The sequence below is a fragment of the Saimiri boliviensis genome, chromosome 21 (genome assembly GCF_048565385.1).
Source record: "Saimiri boliviensis isolate mSaiBol1 chromosome 21, mSaiBol1.pri, whole genome shotgun sequence".
Lineage (NCBI taxonomy): Eukaryota > Metazoa > Chordata > Mammalia > Primates > Cebidae > Saimiri > Saimiri boliviensis.
This window is the reverse complement of record NC_133469.1, coordinates 24090897-24112178: the sequence shown is the minus strand read 5'-3', so window position 1 is coordinate 24112178 and position 21282 is coordinate 24090897. Positions and strand designations below refer to the sequence as shown.

The window sequence follows — 21282 nt, the reverse complement described above, 5'->3', positions numbered from 1 at the left end:
CTTTGGGAGGCCGAGGTAGGTAGATCAGAAGGTCTGTAGTTCGAGACCAGCCTGGCCAAGATAGTGAAACCTTGTCTCTACTAAAAATATAAAAATTAGCCAGATGTGGTGGCAGGCACCTGTAATCCTAGCTACTCTGGAGGCTGAGGCAGGAGAATTGCTGGAACCCGGGAGGTGAAGGTTGCAGTAAGCCAAGATGACGCCACTGCAGTCTAGCTTGGGCGACAGAGCAAGACTTTGTCTCGAAAAAAAAAAAATAAGGAAAAACATTCATAATCAGGCCCCTGCAGCACTGCTTTTCAGTATGACCATTTTCAGTATTGACTATGTATGCACTGCACCCAGCTCAGAATGGGTTGCTCTTTTTTGATCATAGTCAAAGAGCAGCCCATTCTGAGCTGTGTGCAGTGGGTCATGCCTGTAACACCCACATTTTGGGAAGCTGAGGCAGGTGGATGGCTTGAGCCCAGGAGTTGATACCAGCCTGGACAACATCGTGAAACCCTGTCTCTACAAAAAATACAAAAAAAAAAAAAAAATTAGCCGGGCATGGTGGCTTGCACTGTGGTCCCAGCTACTCAGGAGGCTGAGGGAGAATCACCTGAGCCCAGGAGGTTGAGGCTGCAGTGATCTGTGATGGTACCACCACACTCCAGCCTGGGCAACAAAGCAAGATCCTGTCTCAAAACAAAGAAACAACCAAAAGAGCATCCCATTCTGCTTCTCAGTGAGTTTTGTCCTGGGCATTTTCCAGTTTCACACTCAATCTTCATAATCCCTTCTGTGTCTAAGTTTTAACTTTTCCAAATAACGTGACAAGTAATAGTTGCTTTTTTGAGCTTTTCAGTTATTTTGGATTATTTCCTTAGGTTCATGCACCAGTTCTCAAAGTGTGATTCTTAGACTAACAGTCTGTATCACCTGGGAACGCTGTGTTAGGAAGCACCTCAGACCCACTGATTTGGAAGCCCTGAGGATGGGGCTTGGTGATCTGATTTTAAAAGGCCCTCTGCTCGTGAGATCCTCTGGGCCAGCATATTAGTTTTCTATTGCTGCAGTAACCTATCACCACAAACTTAGCAACTTAAGATAAATTTTTTCTGCATTCGTAAGTCCTCCGACATGGGCCTTGCCAGGCTAAAACCAGGGTGTGGTCAGGACATCTTTCCTTTGAGGAGGCCTTAGGGGGGATCTGCCTCCTTGCTCATGCAGGTGATTAGCAGAATTCAGTCCCTGGCAGTTGTTGTCCCATTTCCTTTTGAGCTGTCAGCTTAGGGCCTTCTTGGCTTGTAGAGGTCCCCATTTTTTCTGGCTTAGGGGTGCTACATCTTCAAAGCCAGCAGTGGCAGGTGAGTCCTCCTCACTTCTCAGCTCTCTTGTCTGGCTTTACCCTTCCATTTTGTTTTTCTCTTTTTTCAGATGGAGTCTCACTCTGTTACCCAGGCTAGGGAGTAGTGGTGCAACCTTGGTTCACTGCAACCTCCGCCTCCCAGATTCAAGCGATTCTCTTGCCTTAGCCTCCTGAGTAGCTGGGATAACACGTGTTTGACACCACACCTAGGTAATTGTTGTATTTTTAGTAGAGACGGTTTCAGCATGTTGGCCAGGCTGGTCTCAAACTCCTGACCTCAGGTGATCCACCTGCCTCAGCCTTCCAAAGTGCTGGGATTACAGGCGCGAGCCACCACACCCTGGCCTCCCCTTCTACTATTAAGGGCTCGTGCAATTGGATGGGTCCATCTGGAAAAAAACCAGGAAAACTGCCCTGTCTCAGGGTCTGAATCCTTTTTTTTTTTTTAATTCCGTTTTTTTGCACCCTTGACCCTATCTGCAAAGTCCCTTTGGCCACTTAAGGTAGCATATTCTGGAGATTAGGACTAGATGTCTTTGGGGGCTGTTATTCTGCCCACCATAGTGAGAGGAAAAAAAAAAACAGCTAATCAATCAAGAAGGTAAGGTTTTTATGACTCTTAATACTTATTGTCAAAATCCTTTTCTGGTATATCAGACAGATACATAGTAGTATGGCTTTACCACACCCTCACCAGCATTGGGTTTTATGATTTTTCTTCTCTGCAGTGGTTGCTAGTTAACAGTGGAAAATTATGTCTCTGATATTTTGATTTTGCTTTTTTTTTTTTTTGAGATGGAGTCTCACTCTGTCGCCCAGGCTGGAGTGCAGTGGGGCAATGTTGGCTCACAGCAACCTCCATCTCCCAGGTTCAAGCAATTTTCCTGCCTTAGCCTCCTTACAGGCACGTTTATTTTTCTATTTTTAATAGAGACAGGGTTTCACTGTGTTGATCAGGCTGGTGTCAAACTCCTGACCTTGTGATCTGCCCGCCTAGGCCTCCCAAAGTGCTGAGATTACAGGCATGAGCCACCACGCCCGGCTGCATATCTTGAATTACTAGTAGGTTGAACATTTTTCCATGTCTTTGTTTACTGTTTTGGACAATTTTGAAGACAGGAGAATGTTGATGTTGATGATACTCCGAAAGGAATTACTTCTACTTCTGTCTCCTCTCCCTGTCCTGCTGCCTGTGTTGAGTGCTTCAGGGGAAGTTGAAGACATTTCAGTGGAGTCCATGTCTCTCAGGCAGCTTCCGTTTCCTGGAGGGGAGACAAACAGTGCCCTCAGAACATGGGGAATGACCACATGCTGATGGGGGCACAGCCACATACTTAGAGGCAGAGCCATGTTTTTGTTCAATGAAATAAAGCAGCGAATACCCAGCTTAGGGCCAGATGGCCTGGAGGAAGAGCTGTGCCCAAGCAAAGCCAGAGGAAACATGATTGTTTTAGGGAGGGTCCAGAAGACAGCCTCCTGCAGACTTGGCCATCCCTGGGTGAGATAGCAGTGACCTAGCCCATGGACAGCGTGTTTCAACACTGGCCCTTTGCCATCCTTCCAGGGGGCCCGGCCTGTTAGAGTGGTGGGAAACTGTGGCCACCTTGGTCAGTGGTTTGTGGGGCAGCTGGCAGCCTCGTCCCAGCAGGTGCTAGGCTTTACTCTGGCCTTGGCTTTGCAGGTGGCCTGCTACAGCTGCACGTCCGGACAGTGGTCATCCGTCTGCCCACTCCCCGCTGGGCACGGTGAGCCTGGCATTGCTGTGCTGGACAACAGGATCTATGTGCTAGGTGGTCGCTCACACAACCGCGGCAGCCGCACAGGTTATGTGCACATTTATGACATGGAGAAGGACTGCTGGGAGGAGGGGCCCCAGCTGGACAACTCCATCTCAGGCCTGGCGGCCTGTGTGCTCACCCTGCCCCGCTCCCTGCTCCTCGAGCCACCTCGCGGGACCCCTGACCGCAGCCAGGCGGATCCGGACTTTGCCTCTGAGGTGATGAGTGTGTCTGACTGGGAGGAGTTTGACAACTCCAGTGAGGACTAGGCTCCCCATGCTTGGTGTGAGAGGGAAGGGAGGCCGGGGCTGCAGGGCAGTGAAACCCACGCAGCCCAGGCCAGAGCACTTTACTCCAGGGCAGGGCCCCTGCCCCTGTCAGCTGCAGCTTGAGGGCGCTGCCCTCATTCTTCACACCAGCCCCTTGGCCAGCCTGCCACAGGCGTCTCAGGGCCAGGCAGATCCCAGGCTGTGGATTACTTCACAGCAGAGAAATGCTCCTGAAAGGCTTTGGTCTTCCTCAGTGAGCCCTAGGGGTGCTTGGCCTTCTCTCCTCCCTGCCTGGATCAGTCCCTTCTCCAAAGGGACCTTGGAGCTGGTAGCCTGGGCGGGGGGCTGAGGCACATGGCAGCCCTTTTTCTGTGAATGGGGTGGGGCTATGGGAGCAGCCAGGGTTGGAGGATGAGAGAGCTCCTGAGGAACAGAGGAGTAGAGATCATCAGCTTGCCTGGGACTGGCTCTGTGATAAAAAGACCCCTCTCGCTGGGTTTTCAGACCCCATGTTGTTGATCAATGAAATAAAGCATCTTACAGACGGTGTTAACTGTTTTCCTGCAGCCACAGCCTCAGCCTCAGTTCCTTTACACAGTGCATCCAAGCTGCATCCCCAGGAAGCATGGCTTCTGGTGTCAGAGCTGCCATCCAGGAGAGGCTATGGCAGCCCAGACCAGAAGCCAGATGGCACTGAAGACCCTGCCTGAGAGGGAAGCACAGTAAACTCCACAAGCTAACAAGGCAGTCAGTGGGAAAGCTGGAACTCGTCCTGGTCTGGTGACAGGTGGTCGTGCAGCCCACTTGAGCATCTTCTCTGGTGTGGAACTTGTCTTCCAACCAGGGCAGCACGCACAGTTTCAGTCCAGCTCATTAGGAGTCTCTCAGCCTGAGTGCCAGGGAACAGGAGCCTCAGCACCTGGGAGGGGAGCAGCATCATGGGGTGCAGGGGGGTGGCCCCTCTGGCCTGTGCTCGGGAGGAAAGCTGCATGTGCTACAGGTTTGACAGGTAACCCTTAGGTACCCAGTCTCAAGGACCACACTGGCACAGCAGCTGAGACCTCCCCTGTTCACCTGTCCTGGTGCTTTTCTTGCCCTCTTGAGACTGCCAGGCTTAGCCTGCTTTCTGCGTGGATGGGCTATGCATATCAACTCTTCCACGGGGCTGCACCACACAAAACCTCAAAAGGTCTGTACCTGCAGACTCCTACTATGGGCCTTGTGCCCAGAGCCATCCTGCTTTCATACAAAACCCTCCTTCACCTTCAAGGCCCACTTCCCTCTGGCAGCCATCCTAGCCAAAGCCAGGGCTGTAACTTGCCAAGGCCCCATTCTCTCCCAGTTGACTGGGCAGAACGTGGGGACAGCCATGTGTTCTCACTAGCATCTTGTCGCACAAGAGAAGGGGGCAGTGTGTGCTCCTTGACAGGAGGAGAGGGGATGGGAGGGGGTCTTGGGCTCTCCTAAATGGATACCCCAAGGATTCTTGAGGATGGAGACAAAGCCCTCAGAGTTATCCTGTGCCCCCAGGGCTGTGGGTATATGTGTGGGACCTGAAGACCTTCCTCACTGTCCTGGGCCCTGAGTATCCCTGAGAAACATCACCTTGGGGTGGGAAACCCAGTGTTGAGCCCCAGTGGGGCAGGATGTCTACACACTCCAGTGTCATCTCCCCTCTCCTGAGGGTGAGGTGCAAGAGCGTGGACTCAGAGTAGGGACCCCACTCTGTAGGTCTCAGACCCAGCACTTTCTGTGTCTCTGCTACTATCTGGCAGCCCGGGGCAGTAGATCCTGCAGACTTAACAGAGGTTTCTGGAAAGGAGGAGCACCAGACACCCCACCACTCCAATGTGTCCTGACACGACGATGGCTGGCACCATCTCACCCAAGCCACCAGCCACGGCCACAGGTTTGCAGGAGGCCTCTGGTCTGCAGGGGCAGGAAGGGCTCACTGAGGTCCTGCTCGGCTTGGGGAGGGGTGGAGAGCACCTTGGAGTTTGGCATAGGCTGGCCCTGCCACTGTCAGTCTTAGGGCCTGGCTGGGCTGCTGCTGCTGCTGCTTTTTTTTAAATAGAGACGGGGTTTCACCACGTTGGCCAGGCTGGTCTCGAACTCCTGACCTCAGGTGTTCCGCCCACCTCAGCCTCCCAAAGTGTTGAGATTACAGGCTTGAGCCACCACACTCAGCCTTTTTTTTTTTTTTTTTTTTTTTTTTTGGCTGGGCTTCTAAGGGCTACACCTCATACCCCTGAGCTACACCCTCATACCACCAACTTGTGCTCCCCAGTGTGGCTAGGCTCTTGGGCCCTGCTTTCATACAAAACCCTCCTCCACCTTCAAGGCCCACTTCCCTCTGGTAGCCATCCTAGCCAAAGCCAGCAGTTCAGGGCTCCAGGCTCCAGCAGTTTGCCTTTGTGGTGGTGAATTGTCTGTGGGTTCCTTCTACATCCTCGTGCCACATGGATGATCCTTCTTTCCTCCCATACTTCTGTGTCCTCCCTTAGGGGTGCGGTGGTGGCTGGGACAAATGAGGGCTCTGCCTATGATAGGCAAAGTTGCCATCCACTGGAAGGGAGATAGGCATTGGCCGGTGGGTGTGAGTGAGGGGAGGCTGGGGATGATCTTTGTCCTGAGAGCAGCAGTAGACAGCTACATGAGCTTAAAAAGAATACTCAGTGACATACAGATGGGTGAGCAGAGATCTGAGACATTTAGGAGGTCCTGGGGGCTTTGGGGGGCAGCATCCAGGTGGTGCTCTCCCTGTACAGAGGTGGCAATGGGGGTGGGGACCAGGTCTGGGGGAAGGAGAAAGGTGATGGAATTTGAGATGCCTGTTTGTGACCTCCGTTCAACTGAGGTGAGTGTCCCCTCCAGCCCCGGGGGTCAGTGCCTCTAAAGCCAGGAGCTGGGCTGGGACAGACTGCAGCCGCTGGTACCTCTGCTGGCCTCTGCTGGGAGCAGCAATCTGGATCCTCCGTGGGAGGGACCCCAGCACTGGGAGGGCCCTGCTCAGGTAAGGGCTGTGCCCAGGCTGAGCTGCCAAGAAGTGGTGGGCTTGTTTACTTGTCGCCAAGTAGTGTTTGCATTGATGCCCACACTAGCTCCATTTCTCTTCCAACCCACCCCACCTCCCTCCTGCACCAGCACGGCTGAATGAGGGGCCTGCCCCTCCCCATCCCACTCTCTGCCCGTGCCAGCCTGGTGATGCCCCCCTCCAAGTGCCCTGCTCCAAGCCCCCTCCTCCAGCCCCACCCTTCCTGGCTATCTAGCCACACCTGGAGAGTCTACCTGCCCTTCTTCCTCAGTGACCCTGTGGCCACTTGTGGCCTGCTCCCCAAAGAATGCAGATGCCCTCTTTCTGTTCATGCCTTCTGCCAGTTCTTAGGTCCCCAAAAGACACATCCTCACTGGGACCTTGCTACATATGGGACATTTGTGCCCAACCTCCCAGCTCCTTGGGCCTGAGAGTGGTTCTGCCCCAGTTGCCCCGGGTAGACACCCTACGGCTTCCCAGTCCAAGTCCAGCTTCCCTGCTGGCTCCCTAGGACCCGTCCCTGTCTTGCTCGCTTCCCACACCTTCCCTCTGTTGCGTGCTGCCACCCACCTTGCCTGATGCAGGAGTTCCCACTCTCCAGCCCCAGCCTCTCCTGGAGGTCCGGCAGCCTTCTCCAGCAGAATCCACCAGCCAGGCCACTTCACTCCTCAATGAGGAGGGCTGCAGGGTTTCCACCCCGGGGGTCTCCCTCTGTCTTTACCTCCACTTCCTACGGCAGTCCACAGCCAGGTCGTTCTACCTCTTCTGCATCTCTCCCATCCGTCCCTACGGAGACCCCTTCCCCACAAGCTTCGCGTCCGGACCGAGTCTACCACAGGCCTCAGGCATCCTGCTCAGTCCGCCCCTTGGGCGCTTTTGAGTGCCCCCGAGTGCGCAGGGGGAGCTGACCGCACATCCTGGCACTACAAGGGCTTCGCGGTGGGGTGCCGTGGAGTTGGCTTTCCGCCTCGACTTGGGCCGTCGGCGAGCCCCACTCCCTTGGTCCGTTCCGAGGAGCTAGGGGCGGGGGTGAGCTTGCGGAGTCGCGTCCGTGTCCCCCACCCGCCTTGCCGTCCCGGGCCTGGCTACGCAGTGGGCGCGCAGAGACGGCTGCTTCAGTAGACGTCTAGGGAGCAGAGGGAAAGGCGCGGGAACAGGGGATTTTTCGGGCAGCCCCCACCTCCCCCAGCGCTCGGCGGGCCTCCTCCAAGTTCGCCCCCAAGTTTGCGAGCGGCCGCATGGGGGCGGGGGCTGCGCGGAGGGGCGGTGGCGAGGCCGGAGGGTGGGGTCTGGCGCGCGGGGCGGGCGCTGCCGCCTGGCCGGCCGCGGCTGGCCCGGGATCAGGGAGCCGATGTGGAATTTCCTGCCCGGCCCGGCGCCCCTCCTGCCGCCCCCCGCCCGGCCTCGCACTCCGCTTCCGGCCGCTCTCGCCGCGGCCGCACCCGCGCCCGCGCCCGCCCCGCGCCTGCCCCGCGCCGCATGGAGGGCGCAGGGCCCCGGGCAGCCGGGCCGGCGCGGCGCCGGGGAGCCGGGGGGCCGCCGTCACCGCTGCTGCTGTTGCTGCTGCTGCTCTGGCTGCTGCCCGACCCCGCGGCGCCCCAGGAACTGAACCCTCGCGGCCGCAACGTGTGCCGCGCTCCCGGGTAGGAGCCGGCCTGGCTGGGGGAGGGGGCCGAGAGGGACGCTCGGGGCAGTGGAGTGGCGGTGCCTGGCATTGGGAGGGGTTCCCGGGACCTCCCTAAGCCAAGTGTGGGCCCCTTCGGCTCCCTCACCGACACGTCCAGGCCCAGCCTCGGCCACGGGCCACGGCAGAGCATCCGAGGATACCCTGGAGGCGAAGTCACCTGAGGGGAGGACCTGTGCGTGGTCACCCAGGGGATGACACGCGTTGTCCGAGATGTCAGGGAAGACCTGGAAAAAGGGGCCCTTGGCTGAGCTGTGAAGGCCACGGGGAAAAGCCGGGGAAGGGCATTCAAGCAAAAGGAACAGCATATGCGAAAGCCCCGCACTAGTGCGACCGGAGCCGGGAGTGTGAGGAGAAAGGTCGGGGGAAGAGGAGCGGTGCAAGCGGGGAGGTGGGAGCCGGAGAGGTCCCGGAGCAAGCCAGCCTTGGAAAGACAGATTCGTTTCTTAGAACGGGCGCAGGTTGGGAGGTGGCGACCGAGGCGAGCTTCGAGGAACCGGCGCTCAAAGTGGACTAGAAGCGGGAGGCGGAAGCACTGTGACAGGCACAGGGTACGGGAGGATGTGGGAACCCTGGCGACAATCCGCGGGGATACTGGGTGCAAGAAGGGGCCGCGCAAAGGTGGGGCGCCGGCTGGGAAAGCCGGTGTGGGACAGGCAGGGGACAGGCCCGGCCGGCTAGGGGCAAAGCCGGGAGCTTGCGCGGAGGGTAGAGAGCGGCGGCCGGACGCCAGGAATTGGGAGCTAGGGTCGGGAGAGCCGGTGGCCTGGCCAAAGGCTACGGCAAGGTAAAGGGGATCACGCAGGGGCGAGGAGCGGGCGTGTGGGGGCGCCTTGGCACGGACTGGGGGCGCCGCACGGGCTGGCCGTTGTAGAAGCGGCCGCCAGGCTCCGGCTGAGTCGCGTCGGGGCGCCTGGGCCGCGGAGCCGGGGCAAGCCGAGTCCAGGGGCTCGGCGCCGCAGACAAGGGGCTGCGAGGGGGCCGCGCGGGGTTTCCGAACTCTGGTCCAGAGGCGCGCAGACCCCTCCCCGCTGCGAGCCCCGCCTCCGGGGCAGGGGCCGGCCTGGCCCGCCATCTGCTTCGCATCGATGCCGCCGCCGCCGACTCCCGGGCCTCCCCGGCCCCAGGAATGCAGCGGCGGCGGTGGCGGGCGGGGCGGTGCCTGGAGAGGGGGAGGGCGCGATCGCCGCGGGCTCTGTCTACTCACTCCAGCTCTCCTTCCCTGGCGCTCCTGGGTCCAGGGATAGGGGTTGGGTGGCAGGCTCTAGCTATCCGGAGCCTGAGAGTCCTTTGCCCCTCTCCCTTGTCTGCAGACCTCCCAGGAGGCGCCTGCTCCAGGAACCGAGAGCCTGGATTTGGGTTCCATTCTGGTGCCACCCCTACCCAGCTGTGTGGATTTGAGCAAGTCGTTTGACTTCTCTGGGCCTGTCTCCACTTCTGCAAAGTAGGATTAGTGATCACATACACACACACACACCCCGTGGGGCTAAGTGGGGATCGTTGTGATGATGGGTGGCAAGGTTGATAGGAAGGACAGCCACTCTGGGCACTGCCCACCTGGGATCTGCACCATGTCTTTGTTGCACTCCCACGCCTTGCAAGGCTTCCATCAGCCCTTCCCTTTCCTGGGAGACAAGTGGATGCCCAGAGGATAGCGCAGAGCCGGTAAAAATCCCATGCACCTCCCGTGTGCTAGGTCTGTGTTGGTGTAGGGAGACGGTGGTGGAGACCCTGACCCTGTAGCAGAGGAGACATGCAGTCCAGAAAAGCACGTGTGTCTAGACATCTAGCAAGAGCTGGAACGTGTTGAGCTGGGGAGTGCTGTATCCTTTAAAGGAGAGCACGGAGTCCCTGTGGGTGTCTGGGGCAAGGTTCCCAAGGCAGAGGGCCTGTAGAAGTACAGGAAGGATCGTGGGCTGGGCAGAGTCCTGGAGGGGCTGCCGGAGGAGTTGCCAGAGACTGAGGGTAGGTAGGTCACTGTGGGCTGTCACTGAAGATTTGGGCTTTTCCCCTGAGGGCCAAGGGACCCCCTGCAGGCTTTGCACAGAGGAAGACGGGATCTTTTTTTTTTTTTTTTTTTTTTCATTTTTGTGGAGAACGGGGTCTCACTATATTGCCCAGGCAGGTCTCGAACTCCTGGGCTCAAGCTATCCTCCCGCCTCTGCCTCCCTAAGAGCTGGGATTACAGGCGTGAGCCACAGCGCCCGGCTTACGCTTATCGTTATTATTATTATTATTATTATTATTATTATTTTGTCTTTTTGTTTTTGGAAGATGGGATCTGACCAAAATTGGCTGCCAGGTGGCAAACACTTCGCACCCTGGGGGGCAGAGGGTGGACGCTGGGGTCAGTTACAAAAAGCCAGGGAGATGGAGGGTGGCTCTCACAAGGCTGTGACAGGGAAATGGGAAGTGATCCCATTTTAGATGTTGTTTGGAAGCTAGAGCTCAGCGTTGTTTTTTTTTTTTCTCAATGGATCGAGTGTGGGCAAGAAAGAGGAGTCAAAGATGCCTCTCCAGATGTCAGCCTCCCAGCCTGAAAGGACAGGCTGGGGTTACCTGAGACAGGGAACGCTCAGGGTACACGGAGGTCAAGAGTTCAGGTTTGGACTGGTTGAGTATGAGACCCATGAGGTCTCCCTCTGGTGACATCATCTAGTGGGCAGTTGGAGAGCCCTGCTGGAGGGTCCAAGGTGTCAGTGTTCAGTGAGCTTCCTGAGGGAACTAGTGTGGACAGAAGAGAGATCTGAGGATGGGGACAGAAACCAGAGTGAAGGTGTCCAGTGGGGCAGGAGGAGGGCTGGGCAGGGGTCGTGCCTCAAGGGTACAGCAGGCAGAGAAGCCTTTCTGCCTGGATTTGGGGGAGAACAGGGACAGGTATGGCCACCATGAGCCAACGAGAAGATGTGAGAAGTCACGGTGGGTTTGAATCACAGAAGAAATATTGATCTATGAGGGAGAAGCCTACAGCCTGTCTTGCTTGCTGAGGGGCCTTGGCCCAGCCCATCGCCTGCTCCTCAGGGTCTTGCCAACTTACAGAGCAAGCGTGGGAGCGGCCCTGCAGCAGGCCATCTTCCACCTGTCTGTGTAAGATCTTCAGAGAGTGGGCTTGCCACCACCACCTGGCCTTTTCTACCAGCCCTTCCAAGAAGGAAAGCCTCTTGTTCTCAGTGAACCCAAATGGGTTCTGTCTTGCTGGTGAGTATTAGCTCTGCTGGGGTTAGGCCTAGGATGACCCAGTGCACTCAGAGGCACTGCAGCCTGCGCTCAGGATTCCTCGTGCTTAGTATGTGCCGTAGGTCTCGGTGCTTTCTCTCTCTTTCTCTCTCTCACCTATCTCTAGCTCCAGCTCTCTTTTGAGACAGGGTTTCTCTCTGTCGCCCAGACTGGAGAGCAGTGATGCCATCACAGCTCACTGCAGCCTCAAACTGCTTGGGCTCAAGTGATGCTCCTGTTGCCTCAGCTTCCTGAGTAGCTGGGACTATAGGTATATGCCACCATGCCTGGCTTAGAACATCTTGGCTCTCTTATCTTCCTGCCAAACCCATGGGCCCTACTTTATAGCTAAGGAGCCTGAAGCTCAGAGAAGTTAAGCTCCGTGCCTGAGGTCACACAGCAAGTGACAAACCCAGACATCAAACCCAGCTGAGTGCGACCCTAAAACTAGGCTCCTAGCCACAGAGCCTCATGTCCAGGGTAGACGGGGGTTAGTGCTTCCGGGTCAATTCCAGCAGGCCACCTGACAAGGCTTCCCACAGGAGGGACACCTGCAGAGGCTCTCCGTTTAGTGACCAGGGTCCAGAAGCAGACACAAGTAGACGGGTGATGGCCAGCAGACCTGGGTCTCTGTTCCCATATGGGCACCTCGGTTCCCCCTGGGTCAGGGCTGGGTGGGTGGAGACAGTGGGAGCAGGGGCCAGAAAAAGCCAGGCCTTTGTATTACTGTCTCTGGTTTCCAGTTTTGTTTGTGGAAAATACACTGGACCGATTCCCCAAAGTTTGGGACTTTATGGTCCTGTTCGCCAGGTCCCAACTTTGGCCTGAAAGAGAAACAAGCTTTGTTCAGGAGGAGGGGCATGAAGGCCTCCATGCTCTATGCAGGGGTTGGAATTCTGTCTAGCTGGGGAATGGCTGGGGCATCCTCTGCAGCCTGGGCAGGAGCATGCCAGGTGCATACTACCCTGAAATGTGTGGTGTGGGCCAGTCTAGCCCATCCCGCTAGGGTCTTCAGGCTTCCTCCCAAACTCCTCCCACCGTTACATCCTGGTTCTAGATTCAGATACTGAATCCAAGCCTGAAGCATGCTCCTTTTGTCTAAAGTGTGAATGGCTGTTATGTGCCTTTAGGATTGAGGTGAAGTTCTGGGTGGGCTGGGACCCTAGGAACCTGCAGCCTCGGTGGCTCTTCCTTCTCAGCCTCCTCTGGCCCTGAAAATAACCCCAGCTTATTCCCTCTGAACCTGTCCAGTCATCCATCACGACTTCACTCAGGGAGGGCTTCCAAACCTTTGTGCCCACATACCCCATCCACCCAGGGTTTTAGAGGTTGTGCGCTCCTCAAGTGCTTCGGTTAGAAAGGACCGTCTACTCTGTAATGCCGAATCAAATGGAACGAGAGGAAGGCAATCAGCATAAACAGGCCTGGCAAGGTGGCTCACGCCTATAATCTCAGCACTTTGGGAGGCCAAGGCAGGCAGATCACTTGAGGTCAGGCGTTCGAGACCAGCCTGGACCACATGGAGAAACCCCATATCTAATAAAAATACAAAAATTAAGTGTGGTGGTGAGTATAGCCCCAGGTTCTTGGGAGGCTGAGGCAGGAGAATCGCTTGAACCTGGGAGGCAGATATTGCAGTGAGCTGAGATCGTGCCGCTGCACTCCACCGTGGGTAACAGAGCAAGACTGTTTCAAAAACAACAAGAAAAGCATAAACAGATGCTCCGGTAGTTCTTTCCTACACCCTGGTGCCCTGAGCCCTGGTGCCATAGTTTGACTTTCTTCCTCCATATGGAGGGCTCCCAGTTTGCCTTCTCCTTTCCTAGTAGCTGGGTGGGCCTCACCCGACCTCCCTCCAGAAGGCCCTCTGCCAAGTGGTCACCTCACCGTCTACATGCCACTCCCCACCCCTGCACAGAGGCTGCCCCTCCCCGCTGGAGCTCAGCCCTAACTGGGCATCCAGCTGTGTCCCTGTGACCCAGACAGTCCTGGTGCTGTCCTGGTCATGTCACATCATGTCACCTCCGGATCTGTGACACCCATTAGGCCAGGCCCTCCACTTGGAGAGATGCCTGAGACCCCCATGTTTGGGCAGGTCCTGAGGCCCAGGGTCCTCTCCCTGGCCATTACCTTACTGCTGTCCTTCCTGGGATTCCAGGGCCACTTCTCAGGCCTAGTGGCAGAGAAGGCTGAGAAGGAAGAGGCACCGAGGCTGCAGGTTCCTAGTGGCTGTGGGAAGAAGGCACAAAGGAGTTAGGTGAGATGGGGCAGGAGTTCTGGGCTGGAAAGTTCTTGGAGGTCAGGTCTGTTTGTGGCAATCCTCCACCGCCAGACGACATTGCCTGGCAGGGCCTCAGTAGCCAACCGTCTAGGTCAAGAGCGCAACAGCAGAGGTAGGGAGGCTGTGTGGAGGCTGTTGAGAAGCCCTGAGCTGAGCTGGCCCAGGTAGGGGCGTCGGGCTCAAATGTCCTCCCTCTACTCACAGCTCCCAGGTGCCCACGTGCTGCGCTGGCTGGAGACAGCAGGGGGACGAGTGTGGGATTGGTGAGTGGGTCATCCCGGGGACCGGGGGCGGGGACGGGGGCGGGGCTAGGACGTGCAGCAGCTCTGGCTCCTCTCCTCTACAGCGGTGTGTGAAGGCAACTCCACGTGCTCGGAGAACGAGGTGTGCGTGCGGCCTGGCGAGTGCCGCTGCCGCCACGGCTACTTCGGTGCCAACTGCGACACCAGTGAGCGTGGGGTCGGGCGGGTACTGGGCGGTGGGGCGGAATCCTAGCGAGGTGGGGCGGAGGCCGGGGTTGGGCGGGGTCCCGACACGGAGGCTGGAGTGCGGGACTCGGGCAGGTTCCGGCTGGCTGAGGGCGCCTACTCAAGCACCGGGCCTTCCACCCCCTCCGCTCCTCCCCTGCAGAGTGCCCGCGCCAGTTCTGGGGCCCCGACTGCAAGGAGCTGTGTAGCTGCCACCCACACGGGCAGTGCGAGGACGTGACAGGCCAGTGTACTTGTCACGCGCGGCGCTGGGGCGCGCGCTGCGAGCATGCATGCCAGTGCCAGCACGGCACGTGCCACCCGCGGAGCGGCGCGTGCCGCTGCGAGCCCGGCTGGTGGGGCGCTCAGTGCGCCAGCGCGTGCTACTGCAGCGCCACGTCGCGCTGCGACCCACAGACTGGCGCCTGCCTGTGCCACGCGGGCTGGTGGGGCCGCAGCTGCAACAACCAGTGCGCCTGCAACTCGTCTCCCTGCGAGCAGCAGAGCGGCCGCTGTCAGTGCCGCGAGCGTACGTTCGGCGCGCGCTGCGACCGCTACTGCCAGTGCTTCCGCGGCCGCTGCCACCCTGTGGACGGCACGTGTGCCTGCGAGCCAGGCTACCGCGGCAAGTACTGTCGCGAGCCGTGCCCCGCCGGCTTCTACGGCTTGGGCTGTCGCCGCCGGTAAGCGCGGTCTCTCGGCCACGGAGGGAGGAGGGGGGAAAGGAGGGGCCGCCGATGGGGGCGGGGGTGAGGTGGGTCCCAGCCTTCCCTAGCCTCCGACCCCTCCCCCAGGTGTGGCCAGTGCAAAGGCCAGCAGCCGTGCACCGTGGCCGAGGGCCGCTGCCTGACGTGCGAGCCTGGCTGGAACGGAACCAAGTGCGACCAGCCTTGCGCCACCGGTTTCTATGGCGAGGGCTGCAGCCACCGCTGTCCGCCGTGCCGCGACGGGCATGCCTGTAACCACGTCACGGGCAAGTGTACGCGCTGCAACGCGGGCTGGATCGGCGACCGGTGAGCAGCCCTGCCTGCGTCGGCCCAGACACGCAGTTCCTGGCCCTGCCCCCGCTACGAAGGCCCTCTGCCCAGGACACTGTGGTCCTTTTGCCTCCATTTCTGTGACGCCTCCTTCCCTCTTTCCAAGGTGCGAGACCAAGTGTAGTAATGGCACTTATGGCGAGGACTGCGCCTTCGTGTGCGCCGACTGCGGCAGCGGCCACTGCGACTTCCAGTCGGGGCGCTGCCTATGCAGCCCTGGCGTCCACGGGCCCCAGTGAGTGCCCCGGGACTGGGAGGGGGCTGGGAGTTTGTACCCACCACAGAGGGGGGTCCAGGCAGACCTCAGGGGCCGACGAGGTGGCCTCTCCACCCTAGGCTGGGTTATCACCTCAGCCTTGATCCCTTACCCCCGCTAAGGGGCGACAGTAGGCTCTTTGGAGGCAGTTTCCTGCCTGGGTGTCGGGGAGCCCACATTCAGGGCAGGATCTGGTGACCAGTCCAACCTGTGGTCAGTGGGCTCTTGAGGCGACCCCGAGTTGGTATAGAAAGACCAAGGACCGGCCGGGCGCGGTGGCTCAAGCCTGTAATCCCAGCACTTTGGGAGGCCGAGGCGGGTGGACCACGAGGTCAAGAGATCGAGACCATCCTGGTCAACATGGTGAAACCCCGTCTCTACTAAAAATACAAAAAATTAGCTGGGCACGGTGGCGCGTGCCTGTAATCCCAGCTACTCAGGAGGCTGAGGCAGGAGAATTGCCTGAACCCGGGAGACTGAGGTTGCGGTGAGCCGAGATCGCGCCATTGCACTCCAGCCTGGGTAACAAGAGCGAAACTCCGTCTCAAAAAAAAAAAAAAAAAAGACCAAGGACCTCCATTTACAGCCACAGGTCTATTCGGCAGCCCCTCTTCCCACCCACACGAGTCAGCCCCAGAAGTGGGCGCTGCGGTGCAGCCACCACGGGTCCCATCCCCCAGGCCCCTCCACTGGTTGTGCAACATTCTTTTCCAAAACATCCACCACCCAGTGTGTGCCACAGGCGGGGCTGGGCTTCAACCCCTAGACGATGAATGGAACTAGAGAGACGGGCTCTGGGACACTGGACCCTGAGCCCTGACCCGAGGGTAGGGGGTATCCTGGGGGTCGGCTGCGGCCTGCCATGACCCCATGTTCTGGTAGCTGTAACGTGACGTGCCCGCCCGGACTCCACGGCGTGGACTGTGCTCAGGCCTGCAGCTGCCACGAGGACTCGTGCGACCCGGTCACTGGTGCCTGCCACCTAGGTAAGTGCATGAGGGGTGTCCCGTCAAGGAATGCAGGGGTTGCCAGAAACCGCGCTGACCCCACAACCCCCTACAGAGACCAACCAGCGCAAGGGCGTGATGGGCGCGGGCGCGCTGCTCGTCCTGCTCGTCTGCCTGCTGCTCTCGCTGCTCGGCTGCTGCTGCGCTTGCCGCGGAAAGGACCCTGCGCGCAGGTGAGGCCAGATACTGTTCCGCTTTCCCCTGGGTTCAGTCCGCACCCTCTCGGTGCCACTGAACCCAGACCCTGTCCTTCCCAGCGCCCCCCCCCGCCCCGCCCCGGACGCGGCCCCGCCCCTTCGTGGCTAGGCTCCGAAATCTAATCGTCCCTGGACCCCGCCCCAGACGTGGCCCCGCCCCTCGGCGCCCAGCTCCGGCCGAGCTCTAATCGCCCCTGGGACCCGCCCTGCCCCACCCGTGGCCCCGCCCCGCCCCTTGCCCCGCCCCTTCGCTCAGACCCCGCCCCCACAGGGAGCTCTCCCTTGGAAGGAAGAAGGCGCCGCACCGACTGTGCGGGCGCTTCAGTCGCATCAGCATGAAGCTGCCCCGGATCCCGCTCCGCAGGCAGAAATTACCTAAAGTTGTAGGTAAGGATGACAGCGCGGGGTCTCTGGAAGAAACACCTCTCGACGCAGGAAGCTGCTGAGAAACGGGTGTGAGGGAGTCCAGATCTCAGTGAGGAAGTTGACTTGCGTGGGCGCGGGGAGGTCCGACCGGAGGGAAGGAAAGGGGTGTTGCTGAGGCCGAGGCCAGGTAGGAAGGCAGGAGTCCTAGGTGTGCTGGCAGATGAGGGCGTGTGTGAGAAGCGTTGGCCCTGAGAGTGATCGCATCAGGGGTGTGCGGACATCTGGACCCCGCAGGCTCCCCCAGTCTGTAGGAGAATGCTGTATATCCGGGGCAGAGCTGCAGGGGAATGCGTGGGCACGTGGGCCTGGGAGTGCCCTGCCCCAAGGAGAAGACCCGCCCTCCTGCCTGCATCCGCAGCAGTACCCAGAGCTCCTCCTGGAAAGTGGGCAGACTGGTCCCCACCCACCAACTGGGTGGGGGATGTGTGTGCCGCTTTTCTTCATGCTCACACCTCGGTGGACCCCTTTCCCAATTGTTTCTAAAGATGGAGGGGAAGGGGGCTCAGACTCTGGGGAGATGAAGGAAACAGTTGAGAAAGTTTCCTGGCCCACCTAGCAGCATGGCATCTGTGGACACAGATGTGGGGAGTGGACCCCACATCCCTCTGTGGAATGGAGGCCAGGCCAGCCAGCTTCTGGGGCCCCCTGTTGTGGAGTCTGCATCTCTGGAGGCCAGGCCTGGGATGCAGCTTGCTGAGATGGGCTGAGCCAAAGGGCAGCCCTGCCACTGCACATTTGGGCTCAGAAGGGCTCCAAGGCTCCCTGGGTCCCACAAAGCAGGGCATAAAACAGGGCTTGGAGGCCTTGGTGGCCTGTTCCAGGCAGATGTCTTCTCCAGCCCCATCTCCCACCTTTCTGGCCTTTCCCCAACACATCGGCCCCACCTTTTCCAGCTCCCTGGCTGCACACACTTGACTTGCACCTTAACACATGTGCCCACGTCTCTTTTCTGGGTTCACCGCTACCCATTCTCCAGTCGTGGCCCAGGGTCACTCTACCTGTTTAGTTGCCTGTGCCCCCTTGCAGTCCAAGGGTAGGGCTGGTCTTGGTCACTCAACATTTGTGACAGCAGGGGCTAATGAGGGCATAGCCTGGGGCAGGGTGGACCCCTGGCAGCTCTGCCTCATCCTTCCCCAGTGGCCCACCACGACCTGGATAACACACTCAACTGCAGCTTCCTGGAGCCACCCTCAGGGCTGGAACAGCCCTCACCATCCTGGTCCTCTCGAGCCTCCTTCTCCTCATTTGACACCACTGACGAAGGCCCTGTGTACTGTGTACCCCATGAGGGTGAGTAAGGCCCTGCTTGGGCATCACTCCAGCCCAGTGAAATGTTCCCATGGAAAAGCTCTCTGCACTCTGGACCCGACAAAGGAGAGGGGCAGGCAGCATGGAGAGGAAGGGCATGGCCATGCTGATACCTGAGGGCTGGCCACAGAACTGAGACCACAGAGCTGGACTCTGTGCCGTTTAGTGCCAGAGTAGAGTGTAGGGATATGAGTGAGCCACAGCCTAGGGTTGCTTCTGGCGGAAAGTAGGCAGACAGAAGGTTCCGGGCTTAGGTAGAGGGTGGCAGAGGAGACATGAGGAAGGAATCCTGAATATGGGGGTGCACCTTCAAACTTCACCTGCAGTCTTGGATCCACAGATAGCAGAAAGGAGCCTAATAGGCTGGGATTCTGCCTCATCTCCTCCCTGACCGTGCCTGCCCGCAGATGCTCTGGGCAGGTGACCAACTTGGAGTCTCAGAAGCCTTTTTTTTTTTTTTTTTTTTTTTTTTTTTGAGAGGGAGTCTTGCTCTGTCATTCAGGCTGGAGTACAATGGCGAGATCGCCATTCACTGCAACCTCCACCTCCTGGGCTCAAGCAATTCTGCCTCAGCCTCCCGAGTAGCTGGGATTACAGGTGCCTATCACCACGCCCAGCTAATATTTGTATTTTTGTAGAGACGGGGTTTCACGATGTTGGCCAGGCTGGTCTCAAACTCCATACCTCAGGTGATCCCGCCTGAGCCTCCCAAAGTGCTAGGATTAAAGGCATGAGCCACCGCGCCCAGCTAGAAGCCTTGTCTCTTAAAGGATAATGGACCCCTGCCCTTGGGGACGTTCCAGCATCAAATTCGATGATGCAGGCTCCCAAGTCTGGAGGGTTGTCGGGGCAGTGCTGCCAGGCCAGGCCAGGTCAAGGTTGGACTTCAATCCGGGAACGTGCCTATCACTCCCCAGTAGTCAGCTGCACAGCCTGAGGCTCTGAACTACATGTGTGGTTGGTGCTCCGTGCCAGGCACGTCTGGATGCCAGTGTGACACAGAGCCAAGAGCATGGGTAGAGGAGGGAAGGTGAAGGTTTGCGTTTGGAGACTGGAGCCCCTAAAGCTATTCCTGAAAGCTGCGACCGCCCTGCTCTTCCCTTGCCAGAGGCACCAGCGGAGATCCGGGACCCCGAAGTCCCCACCGTCCCTGCCGAGGCGCCGGCGCCGTCCCCCGTGCCCTTGACCACTCCAGCGTCAGCCGAGGAGGCGATGCCCCTCCCCGCGTCTTCCGACAGCGAGCGGTCGGCGTCTAGCGTGGAGGGGCCCGGCGGGGCTCTGTACGCGCGCGTGGCCCGACGCGAGGCCCGGCCGGCCCGGGCCCGGGGCGAGGTTGGGGGCCTGTCGCTGTCGCCATCGCCCGAGCGCAGGAAACCGCCGCCACCTGACCCCGCCACCAAGCCTAAGGTGTCCTGGATTCACAGCAAGCACAGCGCCGCTGCAGCTGGCTGTGCGCCCTCACCACCGCCGCCCGGCCCCGAGGCCGCGCCCAGCCCCAGCAAGAGGAAACGGACGCCCAGCGACAAATCGGCGCAGCCGGTCGAGCACGGCAGCCCCGGGACCCGCGACCCGACGCCGCGGCCCCCAGGGCTGGCCGAGGAGGCGACGGCCCTCGCTGCGCCCTCGCCGCCCAGGGCCCGAGCGCGGGGCCGCGGCCCCGGCCTCTTGGAGTCCACGGACGCCGGCGGTTCCCCGCGAAGTGCGCCCGAGGCTGCCTCCATGCTGGCAGCGGAGCTGCGCGGCAAGACTCGCAGCCTGGGCCGCGCCGAGGGGGCACTGGGCGCGCAGGGCCCCCGGGAGAAGCCGGCGCCCCCGCAGAAAGCCAAGCGCTCGGTGCCGCAGGCCTCGCCCGCCTGCGCGCCCCCAGCGGCCGAAACCCCGGGGCCTGAGAAGGCGGCGACCGACGTGCCCGCGCCCGAGACACCCCGGAAGAAGACTCCCATCCAAAAGCCGCCGCGCAAGAAGAGCAGGGAGGCGGCGGGCGAGCTGGGCAGGGCGGGCGCGCCCACCCTGTAGCAGGCCCTCCCCCACCGTCGCCTCGCAGCCTGCCGCCCCGCACCTCCCACGCGCTTGGGCACGGGCGGCCTCCCATTGGCCGAGCACCGGGTGCTTAGCAGAGGTTGCGTCTCATTGGCTCAGGTCCCGCAGCCGCTCCTGGACTGGAGCAGTGCGCTCAGGCGGGAAGAGACTCCCTCCCCATTGGCTGGGTTATGGAGCGCTTCGACCAGCCCGCGTCTCATTGGCCAACGAGGGAGAGTTCCGCCTAAAGTCTGCCTCTTACTGGCCACCACTAGAGCACTTGGTTGGGGCTGCCTTCTCATTGGCTGAGGCCAGAAGCACTTCCGCCCGGGCTGCCTCACCTGGGCTAGGGCTTGGCGCCTCTGGCTGGAGGCTCCCTCCCTTGGCCATAGCAATACCGCCCAGGGCTACTTCCAGTGGCGGGGCTCCCGGGCATCTGGTTGACCCCAGCCTGGGGAGGAGGGCTGGTCTCCGCTCCTCAGGGGCTTAGTCCGTCCCACCCGCTTCCCTTCCCGGGCGCCCCGAGCCCCGGCCCCTCAGCTGTCAGCTGGTTTTGATGGCCTCCCACTGCCCCACACACCGCGGGACCTTCAGGGGCGACTCCAGTGGCCTGAGAAGATGTATTTATAGGACCCCAGCAGGGCTGCTCCCACCCCGGCCGGTACCCCAGGATGGGCTCCTCCCGGCGGGGGCGTGGCCAAAGCTTTCTTAATAAAGTGCCTTTCCCCTCGTGCTGGGATCACTTCCTGTCTGCGGGCTTCCAGCGAAGAGGCCCCGCGAAGTAACTTCATGTGACGGCCTGTCCCGCACTCACCCCCGCCCTCCACCTCAGCAGGGAGCCCTGGAGCCCAGGCGTGGGTCTCCCGGGACCAGGGTGGACGTGGGCTGCGTCGGCCTGCCCACGCTTCCTTTGTTTATCAAGTTTATGCGGCCCCGCTCCGGCCTGCGCCAT

At 59.8% G+C, this 21282-nt stretch overlaps 2 protein-coding genes and 1 long non-coding RNA gene across 6 annotated transcripts in view; 2 read left to right on the top strand and 1 right to left on the bottom strand.

The window, feature by feature from the left end:
• The window catches only part of KLHL22 (kelch like family member 22), a 44683-nt gene extending 40719 nt beyond the window's left edge, over positions 1 to 3964 (top strand). For all 4 annotated transcript variants that reach the window (XM_039462424.2, XM_039462423.2, XM_039462425.2 and 1 more), the window contains one exon: positions 3033 to 3964. In XM_039462424.2, coding sequence (XP_039318358.1) covers positions 3033 to 3398 — 366 coding nt within the window. In that variant the 3' untranslated portion in view covers positions 3399 to 3964. The remainder of the gene's footprint in view (positions 1 to 3032) is intronic.
• On the bottom strand, positions 2118 to 7692 carry LOC141582604 (uncharacterized). Its single transcript, XR_012515476.1, has 2 exons — positions 7003 to 7692; positions 2118 to 2613 (listed from the first exon to the last, which is right to left on the bottom strand). It is a non-coding gene; the product is annotated as an uncharacterized LOC141582604 (long non-coding RNA).
• A 62-nt stretch (positions 7693 to 7754) lies between these two features.
• Positions 7755 to 21061, top strand: SCARF2 (scavenger receptor class F member 2). The gene is made up of 11 exons (XM_039462525.2): positions 7755 to 8075; positions 13818 to 13876; positions 13960 to 14061; positions 14244 to 14763; positions 14875 to 15093; positions 15224 to 15352; positions 16256 to 16359; positions 16436 to 16553; positions 16849 to 16964; positions 18141 to 18293; positions 19420 to 21061. The coding sequence occupies exons 1-11, from the start codon at positions 7912 to 7914 to the stop codon at positions 20325 to 20327; spliced, it is 2592 nt and encodes an 863-aa protein (XP_039318459.1). The 5' UTR covers positions 7755 to 7911; the 3' UTR covers positions 20328 to 21061.
• Positions 21062 to 21282: the final 221 nt, after the last annotated feature.

What these genes read in the sequence shown, in the direction of transcription:
- SCARF2 (XM_039462525.2), top strand. Translation starts at nt 7,912, where the DNA reads ATGGAGGGCGCAGGGCCCCGGGCAGCCGGGCCGGCGCGGCGCCGGGGA. An exon ending in GCGGGCTGGATCGGCGACCG is followed by an intron (nt 15,094 to 15,223) that starts GTGAGCAGCCCT and finishes CCTCTTTCCAAG; the next exon opens with GTGCGAGACCAAGTGTAGTA. An exon ending in CCTGGCGTCCACGGGCCCCA is followed by an intron (nt 15,353 to 16,255) that starts GTGAGTGCCCCG and finishes ATGTTCTGGTAG; the next exon opens with CTGTAACGTGACGTGCCCGC.